Source organism: Esox lucius, chromosome 13 (genome assembly GCF_011004845.1).
Source record: "Esox lucius isolate fEsoLuc1 chromosome 13, fEsoLuc1.pri, whole genome shotgun sequence".
Taxonomy (NCBI): Eukaryota; Metazoa; Chordata; class Actinopteri; order Esociformes; family Esocidae; genus Esox; species Esox lucius.
In genome coordinates, this window is record NC_047581.1 from 38,222,964 (window position 1) to 38,238,163 (window position 15,200).

The 15,200-nt window shown below is 41.4% G+C and overlaps 1 protein-coding gene across 2 annotated transcripts in view; it reads left to right on the forward strand.

Moving 5' to 3' along the window:
• cfap299 (cilia and flagella associated protein 299) overlaps nt 1–15,200 on the forward strand; it is a 127,817-nt gene that overhangs the window by 111,990 nt on the left and 627 nt on the right. For both annotated transcript variants that reach the window (XM_020052693.1, XM_013136980.2), the window contains one exon: nt 11,304–11,433. In XM_020052693.1, the coding sequence (XP_019908252.1) occupies nt 11,304–11,433 (130 nt within the window). The remainder of the gene's footprint in view (nt 1–11,303; nt 11,434–15,200) is intronic.

Here is a 15,200-nt window from a genome sequence, read left to right on the forward strand (position 1 = left end):
GACAAAGAAGGGATATGTGTTTTCAACAGTTTTAGAAGTATTATTATTAGTATAAAAAGGCAAAAGATTTTTTTTTTTACTAAATCTAGTCATAGACCGTTATGGTTATCACACTGGATAGCTGAGTTACCGGACAAAAAAGGACGAATGCTAACAACAGGGTAGAACAGTCTGGTAAGTAACCTCTAATAACCTATTTATCATGAAATAATGTAATTCAAATGTGATCATTATAGATTTTGTCTGTTTTGCGTATTTGGAATGGGAGAACTGTTCCACATGGCTGTGTGTGGTCTGAATTCAATCATAAATAGAAAAACAATTATGGGTGTCATAATCATATTGTTCTGTATGCACATAAGGCGAATTATTTAATTGTTCTGTTCACTTTTATTGTGATACAATGCATATTTGTGTGAGAAAAAGGGTTTGAAAAGTGTTTTTGGAATGGCAGAACAGTTCCACATGGCTGTTTGTGGTCTGATTTCAAGGATAAATAGTGACATAATTATGGCTGTCATTAACATATTGGACTGCTTGCACAAAAGGTGACTAATTTCATTGTTCTGTTCACGTTATTGTGAGACAATGCATGTTTTTGCAAGAAAAAGGGTTTGAAAAGTGTTGGTGTAATGGCAGAACAGTTCCAAGAGGGGTTTTGGGCTGATTTCAATGAAAAAAAATTCTGTTCTACACACATGTGCATTGTGTTTGCACAGAACATTTATATTGGGAGTACCACTCCGTATGGGTGTGTTATGGTCAGAATTCAATGATATATAGAATAAAATATGATTTCGCTTATGAAATTATTTACTTTATTGTGCATTTTCCCTAAAACTCTACCTTATAAGAACATTAACATGCATGCTTGTATTAGCTGAGGTACTTTGGAATAATTTGATGCCAAATACACAATGATCGATTTACATTACATATTGTTTATAAGCCCAAATATAAAAGTAGTCACACACAAAAATGTAAAGCCTAGTACTCAGAGGGTTAAAGGTAAGATAGCCATGACAATACAAGTTTGAAAGCGAGTGGTTTTGATGAGGCACATATCAGAACATATGACATATTACACAAGTTTTTTATGGGCACATTTTAGATCAACAGCACCACTTTTACTGCCAATGGCCAGAAATCCTGGAATGCATCTTTTAAATATTATTTTATTTGTTTTTTATGAACTGCCATATATTATAGCTCAAAATAAAAATATATTATATATATATACAGACATTATTCATACATCACGTTTATTTTTTTTGCTGCTTTTGACTAGACTGCTTTACTCTTTCCTCATCGATAGATTGCTCAGTCTGTGTGTGTCAGCTTAAACATTCTTATCCACCATGTAATTGTAATTGATGTAATAGCTTGAGGGTGGCCATATAAAAAGTGTCCATAAAACAGTGGCCTTGATCGAAGTGGAAAGCAGCCTTGTAAATTCCAGCCGAGCTGTTCCTGGTGTGGTTATTACTGATGGAAGCTTCCAGACTGATAAGATTAAGTCAGTTCAGTGGTGCTACTTGACCTGAGTATGAGACTTGCATTGTCCTGTTGTAGGAGAGAACATATGTGAATAGGGAAGCTGCTTCGGGAATCTCTCTGCCATGGGCCAGGCTCTAGGGGCCAGGGAATCAGTCTCCATGGGCCAGGCCATTGAATAAGTCTCCAGGTGCCAGGCCAGGGGATCAGTCTCCAGGTGCCAGGCCAGTGGATCAGTCTCCAGGTGCCAGGCCAGTGGATCAGTCTCCAGGTGCCAGGCCAGGGGATCAGTCTCCAGGTGCCAGGCCAGTGGATCAGTCTCCAGGTGCCAGGCCAGTGGATCAGTCTCCAGGTGCCAGGCCAGTGGATCAGTCTCCAGGTGCCAGGCCAGGGGATCAGTCTCCAGGTGCCAGGCCAGTGGATCAGTCTCCAGGGGGCAGGGGATCAGTCTCCATGGGCCAGGCCAGGGGATCAGTCTCCAGGGACCAGGGGATTGGTCTCCAGGGGCCAGGGGATCAGTCTCCAGGTGCCAGACGGCCTGTCCTTATACCAATGTACAAAACACATCAGTGGTGTTTCACTACAGTATGTAACTGAGTCATGCTAAGAGTTCGAAGTGCATCATCAGTACTGACAACAAGCCACAACACCTCAGAGAAATTACATTGCTGTCGATGTATTTTTCATACTGAAGAGATTGTCATTGTTACAGGACTGAAATATAGCTTAAAGACGCTCAAGTAAACAAGGATTTCTTGTAAATAGTCATTGACCTGTTTAAATGACAATAGATAACCATGATGAATATACTCAGGTATTTGGCCGTTTGTTGCATACATTACATATTGTAACTGGATTATAGTCCAATCCATTGTGTTTGAGAGGGAGAGAGATAGAGACACTACATTGATAGAGAGATGGAGATAAACTTAATTGATAGTGAGATAGACTTCATTAATAGTCAAATCGAGAGATAGACTTCATTAATAGTCAAATCGAGAGATAGACTTCATTAAATGGGCCTGTTTGCAATATAGAGAGTAGACGAGAGAGAATAGCTTTGCATAATCATTTATTTGGTATTTCAGTTTCCATATGCATGTACAACAACCCAACAGAGGTTTTGAGCTAACTGATACTTCAGGAACCCCTGCAAGGCATCCTAAATGCCCCTAGCCTGATGACGTCGGCAGACCACTTATTTGTAGACTAAGGATGAGATATAAATATAAACGTATTTCCTCCCTTTGTGCCATAAAGATCAGAAAGCTTTGAAATCTATCACCTATTAACAGCAACGGTTCACTAGGCGCAGTGTTCTTTACTATCGTACTTGGTATTCCTCAGGCCTCACTAGAGGGACTGTTAGTGTAAAAAGACACATTGTAAAGTTCCTCAGGTCTCACTAGAGGGACTGTTAGTAAACAAAGACTTGTTGTAAAGTTCCTCAGGCCTCACTTGAGGGACTGTTAGTGTAAAAAGACTCATTGTAAAGTTTCTCAGTTCTCACTAGAGGGACTGGTAGTGTAGAAAGACCCATGGTAAAGTTCCTCAGGGGATTACTAGAAGGACTGGTAGTGTAGAAAGACCCATTGTAAAGTTCCTCAGTTCTCACTAGAAGGACTGGTAGTGTAGAAAGACCCATTGTAAAGTTCCTTAGGCTTCAATAAATGAACTGGTATTGTAAAAAGACCCATTTAAAAAGTTCCTCAGGCCTCAGAAGATGGACGGGTAGTGGTATTTGAAGAACAGTCATTGTTGCCAGGTTATCACCCTGTAGTGGTCACGATGTGTCTGGGCATGGTGCCCTCCAGCTGCTACCGAGCACACACACACTCTCTCACACTCCAGCACGCAAGCACCTACACACACCCACGCACACACACACACAAACACACATTCAGACGCACTCACACGGTGGGTTATTAACTATTTTTGCTGTATAATGTTCAACAAATTCTTTAAATAGTGTGAATGGAACTGAGGGCTCTAATCTTCTGGGCCGGTCCAATACCAAAGAAAAGTGTTTAGTACTGTAACGATAATGGCCCAATTATGCTGCGTTCTCAGTTTACTTACGGTAAACTTCAACCATGTTCAGTGTTAAAATATCTTTCCCCATCTGTCCTGTTTCGTTTTTTTTACCAAATCCCAGCGGTGTACCATGGCATAAAAGTGGTCGACCCGAAAAATGTTAATTGCTGTATGGCATTTCAGTATAAATAGTCCCCAAACAGGCTGTCAGGGAGATGAGAGGAAGAGTCAATGTGCAGAAGGACTCGCAGACAATTTCTAGAAAAAGACCCTAGTTGTGAAGGCTTGTGGGAGTCAAACCTCAATTTGTTTTTCATAATTGGAAATTGCTACAGTTTATTGTGAACAGAGGCGAGATGGACCAAACCGAGCTGTACTAGCAGTTGGCTCTGACACGGGCGTCTGGTGACTCCTGTCCTGATTTATCATGTCTTGGTGTATCGAGTCTGAAGGCTGTCCACGCAGGGACTGAACCGGAACGTCACTGGCTCTCTTTTAGAAAAACAATGAAAGTTGAGCGACAGAGGCAGAGAAGGAGGGAGTATGAGGAGAGAAAGACAGGGAAAAAGGGAGAAAGTAGAAATAGAAAGACAAAGACACCTCTGCTTCCTGTCTTCACTGTAATATTAAACACTCTTCCGGCAGAATATTCCCTCATTCCTGGTCTAAAGTAGAGCAATAGTAGAGCAATAGTAGAGCAATAGTAGTGCAATAGTAGTGCAATAGTAGAGCAATGGTAGAGCAATAGTAGAGCAATAGTAGAGCAATAGTAGTGCAATAGTAGAACAATAGTAGTGCACGCTCAGGGCCCTGGGATTTAACACCTCCCTCTGCAATATGATCCTGGACTTCCTGACTAGCAGACCCCAGGTGGTGAGAATGGGCAACCTCACCTCCTCTTCACTGACCCTGAGCACTGGAGCCCCCCAGGGCTGTGTACTCAGTCCCCTCCTGTACTCCCTGTTCACGCACGACAAGCGTGGCCACACACAGCTCCAACACCATCCTCACATTTGTGGACGACACTACCATCCAGGCTCTCATCTCCAACAACGATGAGACCACTGACAGAGAGGAGGTAAGGAACCTGTCTGCAAGACTAAGGAGATGATCATGGACTTCAGGAAGCGCCAGAGGGGGGTCATGCCCCAATACACATCGATGAAGCTGTAGTGGAGACAGTCTCCGACATCAAGTTTCTCTGTGTTCATCAAAGATGACCTCACTTGGTCCAGACAAGCGAACTCGGCAGTAAAAACTGCCCAAAAACAACTATACTTCCTGAGGAGACTCAAGAAATTTGACATGTGTGTAAAAACTCTCACCAACCTCTACAGCTGCCCCATTGAAAGCATCCTCTCAGGCTGCATTACTGTCTGGTACAGCAGCTGCTCCACTGCAGACCGCAAGTCCCTTTAGAGGGTGGAGAAGTCTGCGGAGCACATCGTCAGCTGCCATCTCCCCTTCCATGCAAGGCATCGGAAGACGCTATCGGAGCATCTCACTGCTTTCTTTCCCTCAGGAGACAAGGCTCCTCAACCAGTAACACTGATCCACGATCACACTGATCACACACAAACATTCCAGATGCTCTTAAGTCCTGTCAGGTACTTTTAATGGGCATTAGAATATTCCTTTGCATGTACCATTAATAAGCATATAACACTCATATGTGTCTATAATACCCAATACTTCATCCTACTCTTTCAAACATTGATGCTAGTTTACATTTTTATGTATATTACTGCATACTTGCCATACCTTTTATATTCAATACTACTACCAATATTGCTGCTAGGTTACAGTACTATTTTTGAACTGCTGTTATGTACAGTGTTATGTATATTATTGCTTTATTAAGTAACGTTAGGGTTGACATCATTCGCCTTGGCAGCTTTTGTGGTGAAAGATTTACAAACAAAAATTACTTGCTCCACGCACAAGTAAGTCACAATATTTTTTTTTGTTAGGTCGTACTCATTAGCGCAGGGGATTGTGATGTTAAAGGATACTTAGCAGTTTACTTTTGAGTAACTGAGGTAATGTTATTCTTCTGGCTAGCTAGCCCTAATGTTACTTAACTGTCAATAGATGTAATTATTAAATGATGATTTAACTTTTTATGTGGACAAACAATCAGTTATAATAAGTTATTATTCAAAGTATGATGTTAAAAAAGTTAATAATGTATGTTTTTTTATGTAATGTATATTTTTTCTTATCAGCAATTCAAGGTGTTTATCTATTAAACAACTTATTTCACTCAGTGGCCTTTGTACCCTAAAAATTTTTGTGATACCGAAGGCCAAATTGCCTTCCCCTAAAATGACAAAATTCCAATTCAATTAAACTAATAACTCTATCAATATCTGCTAGTTTACACTGTAATGCATATTACTGCCATACTTGTCATATCTAAATATTACTGCCCAGATTGCTGCTACTGGATATTGATTCCACCGTACTGATTCCACTGTGATGCTTTCACATTACAGCTCTGTGAGTGTTGAAGTGTGAAGGCCAAGAGGGATGGTGTGCTGCTATACAGCAGCAGTAAAGCAGGAAGGAGAATAAGTGAAGGATAGAGTAGGATGGCAGGATGCAGGACGGAGGAGGGGTGGAGGAAGCTCAACAAGTGTGTTTAATTTAGCTCCACCCTTCTGGGTCAAGCATGATGCTGCAGAGTGATAACCCAATGCCACCTGGACCTGGGCCAATGCCACCTGGACCTGGGCCTTCTGTGGGACAATGTCCTCTAAAACGATCAGATGTATCAGAAACATCACATCATCACATCATGCACCCAACATATACTTTAGCTCTAATTTAAGAGAATCTTTGTGCCCTTGGGGTACTTGAGAAAACTCTAGAGACCATAGGTTTACTGGTAAAATGCACATGAGGGGTACTTCAGGTTCCTCAGGGCAGAGCCAAATTCAGTTGAGGTACAGTAACTGAAAAGGGTTGGGAACCGCTGGAATAGTTACAGAAACAGATTGATGTTTGTTAAATTAGGGTTTTGGTCATCTAACAACAAGCAAGCTGCAAAAGGAAAAAGCGACGGCACTTAACAGATGAAAATTAAATGAGATTAAAAACGAACATCTTGTTGAAAGTTCTTGAAAAGGCAGGTGTTAAATTAGCCAACATAATTGTTGATAACTTCTGCTGTAGCATTTGCCAAAATATGTACTGAAACAAGGAAAATAATAGCAATTCATGATTGGTTTAGAAGTCCTAACATATAATTTGTCCCCTCCAAAACAGGCCAACATATTTCACATCAAATTTCGATGTTTTTTTTTTCGATGGTTGATTCAATGGTCATTTGAAAATGTCGCTGTAATTGCTCTACAGTTCAGTTGCTCTCTGTTCAGATCCTAACATCACAACCATCTGATTCCCTGTTGCCCCTAACATCACAACCATCTGATACCCTGTTGCCCCTAACATCACAACCATCTGATACCCTGTTGCCCCTAACATCACAACCATCTGATACCCTGTTGCCCCTAACGTCACAACCATCTGATACCCTGTTGCCCCTAACGTCACAACCATCTGATACCCTGTTGCCCCTAACGTCACAACCATCTGATACCCTGTTGCCCCTAACGTCACAACCATCTGATACCCTGTTGCCCCTAACGTCACAACCATCTGATACCCTGTTGCCCCTAACGTCACAACCATCTGATACCCTGTTGCCCTTAACGTCACAACCATCTGATACCCTGTTGCCCCTAACGTCACAACCATCTGATACCCTGTTGCCCCTAACGTCACAACCATCTGATACCCTGTTGCCCCTAACGTCACAACCATCTGATACCCTGTTGCCCCTAAAATCCCTAACGTCACAACCATCTGATACCCTGTTGCCCCTAAATTCCCTAACGTCACAACCATCTGATACCCTGTTGCCCCTAAAATCCCTAACGTCACAACCATCTGATACCCTGTTGCCCCTAACATCACAACCATCTGATACCCTGTTGCCCCTAACGTCACAACCATCTGATACCCTGTTGCCCCTAACGTCACAACCATCTGATACCCTGTTGCCCCTAACGTCACAACCATCTGATACCCTGTTGCCCCTAACGTCACAACCATCTGATACCCTGTTGCCCCTAACGTCACAACCATCTGATACCCTGTTGCCCCTAACGTCACAACCATCTGATACCCTGTTGCCCCTAACGTCACAACCATCTGATACCCTGTTGCCCCTAACGTCACAACCATCTGATACCCTGTTGCCCCTAACGTCACAACCATCTGATACCCTGTTGCCCCTAACGTCACAACCATCTGATACCCTGTTGCCCCTAACGTCACAACCATCTGATACCCTGTTGCCCTTAACGTCACAACCATCTGATACCCTGTTGCCCCTAACGTCACAACCATCTGATACCCTGTTGCCCCTAACGTCACAACCATCTGATACCCTGTTGCCCCTAACGTCACAACCATCTGATACCCTGTTGCCCCTAAAATCCCTAACGTCACAACCATCTGATACCCTGTTGCCCCTAAATTCCCTAACGTCACAACCATCTGATACCCTGTTGCCCCTAAAATCCCTAACGTCACAACCATCTGATACCCTGTTGCCCCTAACATCACAACCATCTGATACCCTGTTGCCCCTAACGTCACAACCATCTGATACCCTGTTGCCCCTAACGTCACAACCATCTGATACCCTGTTGCCCCTAACATCACAACCATCTGATACCCTGTTGCCCCTAACGTCACAACCATCTGATACCCTGTTGCTCCTAACGTCACAACCATCTGATACCCTGTTGCCCCTAACGTCACAACCATCTGATACCCTGTTGCCCCTAACGTCACAACCATCTGATACCCTGTTGCCCCTAACGTCACAACCATCTGATACCCTGTTGCCCCTAACGTCACAACCATCTGATACCCTGTTGCCCCTAACGTCACAACCATCTGATACCCTGTTGCCCCTAACGTCACAACCATCTGATACCCTGTTGCCCCTAACGTCACAACCATCTGATACCCTGTTGCCCCTAACGTCACAACCATCTGATACCCTGTTGCCCCTAACGTCACAACCATCTGATACCCTGTTGCCCCTAAAATCCCTAACGTCACAACCATCTGATACCCTGTTGCCCCTAAAATCCCTAACGTCACAACCATCTGATTTCCAGGGAAATTTCCAGGGAAATTAGTAACAGAAATTAGTAACAGACACACTGTGTAGTCTGGCTTCCATCTAGTATAAAAATACAGTATTAGTTTCTCTCAAGAAGTAGTGATGAGAACCTCTGAACAGGCCCAGTTTGTCTCTAGGGGACTAGGAGCAGGCTTTCATAGGCACCAGATGGTGTTTAATTAGTGTTATCATAGTAGAATAGCATACAGAGACAGTCTTTATTTAATTAGTGTTATTACAGTAGAATAGCATACAACGACGGTCTTTATTTAATTAGTGTTATTACAGTAGAATAGCATATAAAGACGGTCTTTATTTAATTAGTGTTATTACAGTAGAATAACATACAGAGACGGTCTTTATTTAATTAGTGTTATTACAGTAGAATAGCATACAGAGACGGTCTTTATTTAATTAGTGTTATTACAGTAGAATAACATACAGAGACAGTCTTTATTTAATTAGTGTTATTACAGTAGAATAACATACAGAGACAGTCTTTATTTAATTAGTGTTTTCACAGTAGAATAGCATACAGAGACAGTCTTTATTTAATTAGTGTTTTCACAGTAGAATAGCATACAGAGACAGTCTTTATTTAATTAGTGTTTTCACAGTAGAATAGCATACAGAGACAGTCTTTATTTAATTAGTGTTATTACTGTAGAATAACATACAGAGACAGTCTTTATTTAATTAGTGTTTTCACAGTAGAATAACATACAGAGACAGTCTTTATTTAATTAGTGTTATTACAGTAGAATAACATACAGAGACAGTCTTTATTTAATTAGTGTTATTACTGTAGAATAACATACAGAGACAGTCTTTATTTAATTAGTGTTATTACAGTAGAATAACATACAGAGACAGTCTTTATTTAATTAGTGTTATTACAGTAGAATAGCATACAGAGACAGTCTTTATTTAATTTGTGTTATTACAGTAGAATAGCATACAGAGACAGTCTTTATTTAATTTGTGTTATCATAGTAGAATAGCATACAGAGACAGTCTTTATTTAATTAGTGTTATTACAGTAGAATAACATACAGAGACAGGATTTATTTAATTAGTGTTATTACCGTAGAATAGCATACAGAGAGAGACTTTATTTAAATAGTGTTTTCATAGTAGAATAGCATACAAAGACGGTCTTTATTTAATTAGTGTTTTCACAGTAGAATAGCATACAGAGACGGTCTTTATTTAATTAGTGTTATTACAGTAGAATAGCATACAACGACGGTCTTTATTTAATTAGTGTTATCACAGTAGAATAGCATATAAAGACAGTCTTTATTTAATTAGTGTTATTACAGTAGAATAACATACAGAGACAGTCTTTATTTAATTAGTGTTATTACAGTAGAATAGCATACAGAGACGGTCTTTATTTAATTAGTGTTATTACAGTAGAATAACATACAGAGACAGTCTTTATTTAATTAGTGTTATTACAGTAGAATAACATACAGAGACAGTCTTTATTTAATTAGTGTTTTCACAGTAGAATAGCATACAGAGACAGTCTTTATTTAATTAGTGTTTTCACAGTAGAATAGCATACAGAGACAGTCTTTATTTAATTAGTGTTATTACTGTAGAATAACATACAGAGACAGTCTTTATTTAATTAGTGTTTTCACAGTAGAATAACATACAGAGACAGTCTTTATTTAATTAGTGTTATTACAGTAGAATAGCATACAGAGACAGTCTTTATTTAATTAGTGTTATTACTGTAGAATAACATACAGAGACAGTCTTTATTTAATTAGTGTTTTCACAGTAGAATAGCATACAGAGACAGTCTTTATTTAATTAGTGTTATTACAATGTGTAATTTACCAATGGATGTGTCACTGAAGGAATCAGTTCAGCAGTGAAGCACAGTAAGATCCCAATTGTTGTTCTTACCTGACCTTTAACCTTCACAAGGCTGTGCTTTCGTTCCACTGCTTGGGTCAATAACAAAGTGGAGAGGATGATCCTATCGGATGCTATGAATTAATACTCCATTTATTTTGGAAGCCAACTTGGACATTGTTAGCACAGGCTTTACCTTAAGATATTGTAGCTGTTTGGCAGAATATCTTTACAGGACAGGTTGAACATATTGTAGCTGTTTGGCAGAATATCTTTACAGGACAGGTTAAACATATTGTAGCTGTTTGGCAGAATATCTTTACAGTACTGAAGGTTTAATTCATAAGCTCTTCTCTTCCTCCCTGTTTTCTATGCAGGGCACTCCCACAGCCCGGCACAAAGCTCACGACAAACAAAACTACAGGACTATAAAATGTTAAACCAGTCCTGTAAAGATATTCTGCCAAACAGCTACAGTATGTTAAACCTGTACAGTAAAGATATCATCTGAAACTGCTTAAAATGTGTTCCAAAGAACATGCAGTATATTGAACACAAAGTAAATTAATTAGACTGTATATTCATAACCATGACTATCAAATGTTTCAGATAAAACACAACACCTGTTGTTATACTGATTATCTGTGAAAACTGATTGTGAAGTTATTATTTTAGGATCTGACAGGTTTTCACTTTGTCTTTGAAGCTTCTACAACTGGGAGACCCAGGTGTCCACGTCTAATGCCAGCCCTAACTATCAGGTGATTGCTGAGAACTCCAGTGGTCTGCTCTTCATGAACAAGATGGACAGAAAGATCCTTAACGTTGACCCTAAGGTATATAGAAGTTCAGTGGAAATGCAGGTTTGTGGTGTGTGTGGTGTGGCGTGTGAGTGTGCAGGTGTGTGTGGTGTGGCGTGTGAGTGTGCAGGTGTGTGTGCGTGTGTGTGTGCGTGCATAATCTCAGCTGTCTACTCTACTTCGGTACATTTCCAGTTGAGTCATTCAGCAGATACTCTTATCTGACACAGATGGCAGCAGTGACTGCATTCACTGAACATGTCATTCTGAGCCCCTTTGGGATTTGAACCCACAACCCTGATGTTGGAAGGACCATGTACTGTTCTGTCAGACAGTTACAGAAGGCTGTATTCTGTTGGATAGGTTGTTTTTTCCATCCAGTTACAGATAGCCATATGGGGCTTCACCTGTCTGTCATTAAACTCCTGACGTGAGGGACGAGGCTTCTGTAAACACACAATGGTCTGACCCACAGTGTCTGTATCAGCCTGGTCTACCCCAGACTCAGACAGACAACGGGCTGAGAAGACAGTTAAATGGTCCTCTTCACTGATTCAGTGTCCTTCGTTTTTAGAAAAACAAGGTTCTAATATCTAGAATAATAATAATACATTATATTTATGCAGCGCTTTTCAGGGACCCAAAGACGCTGTACAAAACTAACAGGAACAGAAACAAACAAACAAAAAACTAAAAGAAAATTGGGAGAATGGGATTGGGCATGGCTAGGGGTAGGCGATTTTGAAGCGTTGCTGTCTTGAGGCGTTGCTGGAAGATGGGGATAGTCTCAGAGTCACGGATGGTTTTGGGGAGAGAGTTCCAGAGACAAGGAGCTACCTTTGGAATGTAGAAATGTTGTTCTGCTGTCCTCTAACCCTTTGACGAACCCTATTTGGTTCCAGACAATCTTCTATGGGGGTCTCCAAAAAAGCTTTTGCTACAGGGTTTCACGGTCACATCACCTGCTGTAACTACAGGGTCCTAAGGTCACATCACCTGCTGTAACTACAGGCCCCTACAATCACATTACCTGCTGTAACTACAGGCCCCTACAATCACATTACCTGCTGTAACTACAGGCCCCTACAATCACATTACCTGCTGTAACTAAAGGCCCCTACAATCACATCACCTGCTGTAACTACAGGGCCCTACAATCACATCACCTGCTGTAACTACAGGGCCCTACAATCACATTACCTGCTGTAACTACAGGGACCTACAATCACATTACCTGCTGTAACTACAGGGCCCTACAATCACATCACCTGCTGTAACTACAGGGCCCTACAATCACATCACCTGCTGTAACTAAAGGCCCCTACAATCACATTACCTGCTGTAACTACAGGCCCCTACAATCACATTACCTGCTGTAACTACAGGCCCCTACAATCACATTTCCTGCTGTAACTACAGGCCCCTACAATCACATTACCTGCTGTAACTAAAGGCCCCTACAATCACATCACCTGCTGTAACTACAGGGCCCTACAGTCACATTACCTGCTGTAACTACAGGGCCCTACAATCACATTACCTGCTGTAACTACAGGGCCCTACAATCACATTACCTGCTGTAACTAAAGGCCCCTACAATCACATTACCTGCTGTAACTAAAGGCCCCTACAATCACATCACCTGCTGTAACTAAAGGCCCCTACAATCACATCACCTGCTGTAACTAAAGGCCCCTACAATCACATCACCTGCTGTAACTACAGGGCCCTACAATCACATCACCTGCTGTAACTACAGGGCCCTACAATCACATCACCTGCTGTAACTACAGGGCCCTACAGTCACATCACCTGCTGTAACTACAGGACCCTACAGTCACATCACCTGCTGTAACTACAGGGCCCTACAATCACATCACCTGCTTTAACTACAGGGCCCTACAATCACATCACCTGCTGTAACTACAGGGCACTACAATCACATCACCTGCTGTAACTACAGGGCCCTACAGTCACATCACCTGCTGTAATTACAGGCCCCTACTGTCACAACTTACTTTGCCATAGTGGATGATTGTCAGGATGGACTTTACAAGCGTTTACTTATGATTGAAGGATGCCTTATTGTGTAACAAAACAACTATTCTGGATTTAACTTTAGACTGCAGGTGGGCAATATGGGTACTAAATGAGAGTGAGCAGTCAAGGCAAACACCAAGATATTTGTAGGTGTTGACATACGCCAACTCCATCCAGGAGAAGGATGTTTGGGGGACAGCAGGTTGTGGGAGGCTTCCAAGGGCAAACTCATTATAATATAAAGATAATTGGTTAGGCCCAAGAATCAATCTTTGAGGCACACCCATGGAAACTGCCAGAGTGGACAGCAGCCCTTCAGATTTGACTCTTTGTTATTGAGTTCTACTGTGTTGTTGAGTTCTACTGTGTTGTTGAGTTCTGCTGTGTTGTTGAGTTCTGCTGTGTTGTTGAGTTCTGCTGTGTTGTTGAGTTCTGCTGTGTTGTTGAGTTCTGCTGTGTTGTTGAGTTCTACTGTGTTTTTAAGTTCTACTGTGTTTTTAAGTTCTTCTTCGTTGTTGAGTTTCGCTGCGTTGTTGAGGGCAAAATCAAAATGGCAGTTGAGCGTTCCAGCTGTGGTTGAGCACCGCCCAGCACCACCCAGCACCACCCAGCCCCAAGAAAAGCGGAGTAGAGCAGACCAGGCTGTCTATTAAAACACTAGAAGAGGCACTGGAAGCCAGACAGATCAACCAACAACCACCCACATGCCTAGAACACAGCCCAGAATGGCACTGCCCAGTACAATCCAACCCAACATAGTATAAGCTCAGCCCCAGTACAGTCCAACCCAGTATAGTACAGACCCAGCCCCAATACAGTCCAACCCAGCCTATTACAGGCCTTTCTTTACTCCAGCTGAATTCTGTTAAGTCCAGTTCTATCCCTGGCTCAGTATAGCCTGGCCCAGCCCAGACATGGCTGCCCGTGTGGACATATTCTCTCTTGGGGAAACTTCTAGAAGCAGAACAATCACATCAATCACATCAAACACACAGCAGCTAGTTAAATGCCTTGTTTTTTTGATCACTATCAGGTCTACCATGACTGTTCTGTCTGCTCATGCCAAGAATCTGGAGCTTTTGGCATATTACTGAAGTTTAGGAGTCATTTTAATGAAGTATGGGAGTCATTTTTCTTATATTTGGGAGTCATTTTGTTCAAAAGATGCAATCTTGTTTTCTCTCAATGTTTTGATGTGCTTTACAAAGTAGTTATTCGTCTTGCATGGAAAATTCTAATTTTCTGTGCAAAACCCTAAGAAAGCGCTCAGAACACCCGAATTGTTGTAATCAGTGAAATTATTATATAATTGCTTATTTATTTCTTGATTTTGTCCAAAGTGTTTGTTAACAATACTGGTTTATTTATTCTTTAGGTTCTTTATGGGTTTAACATAGTAATTACTGGCCACATTGTAAGTTGCTTAGAAAAGAGTGTCTGCTAAAGGAAGTGAACAGGAGTTAACTAACTGTACATTGTTTTTATATTGTTTAAAAAAAACAGAGCTTGGTCTATTACTCCTCTATACGTCTCATTAGATGTGGAGAACGCAACCATTTCTATTTGTCCTTATTTGTGCTTTTGAAGTTGGCCCCCAGAATGCTGCGGTACTGATTATGACGCCTCTGTAATTGTCTTTGAGGTAAAAGTGTAAAGTGGTAGTGATGGGTGGCTGAGTGTCCACTCCCCCTGAAGCCTTCTGACAGAGTTAGCCTTTAATAACGGAACACAGCTGCTCCTACCCCCACCGTCCTCACGCCCCA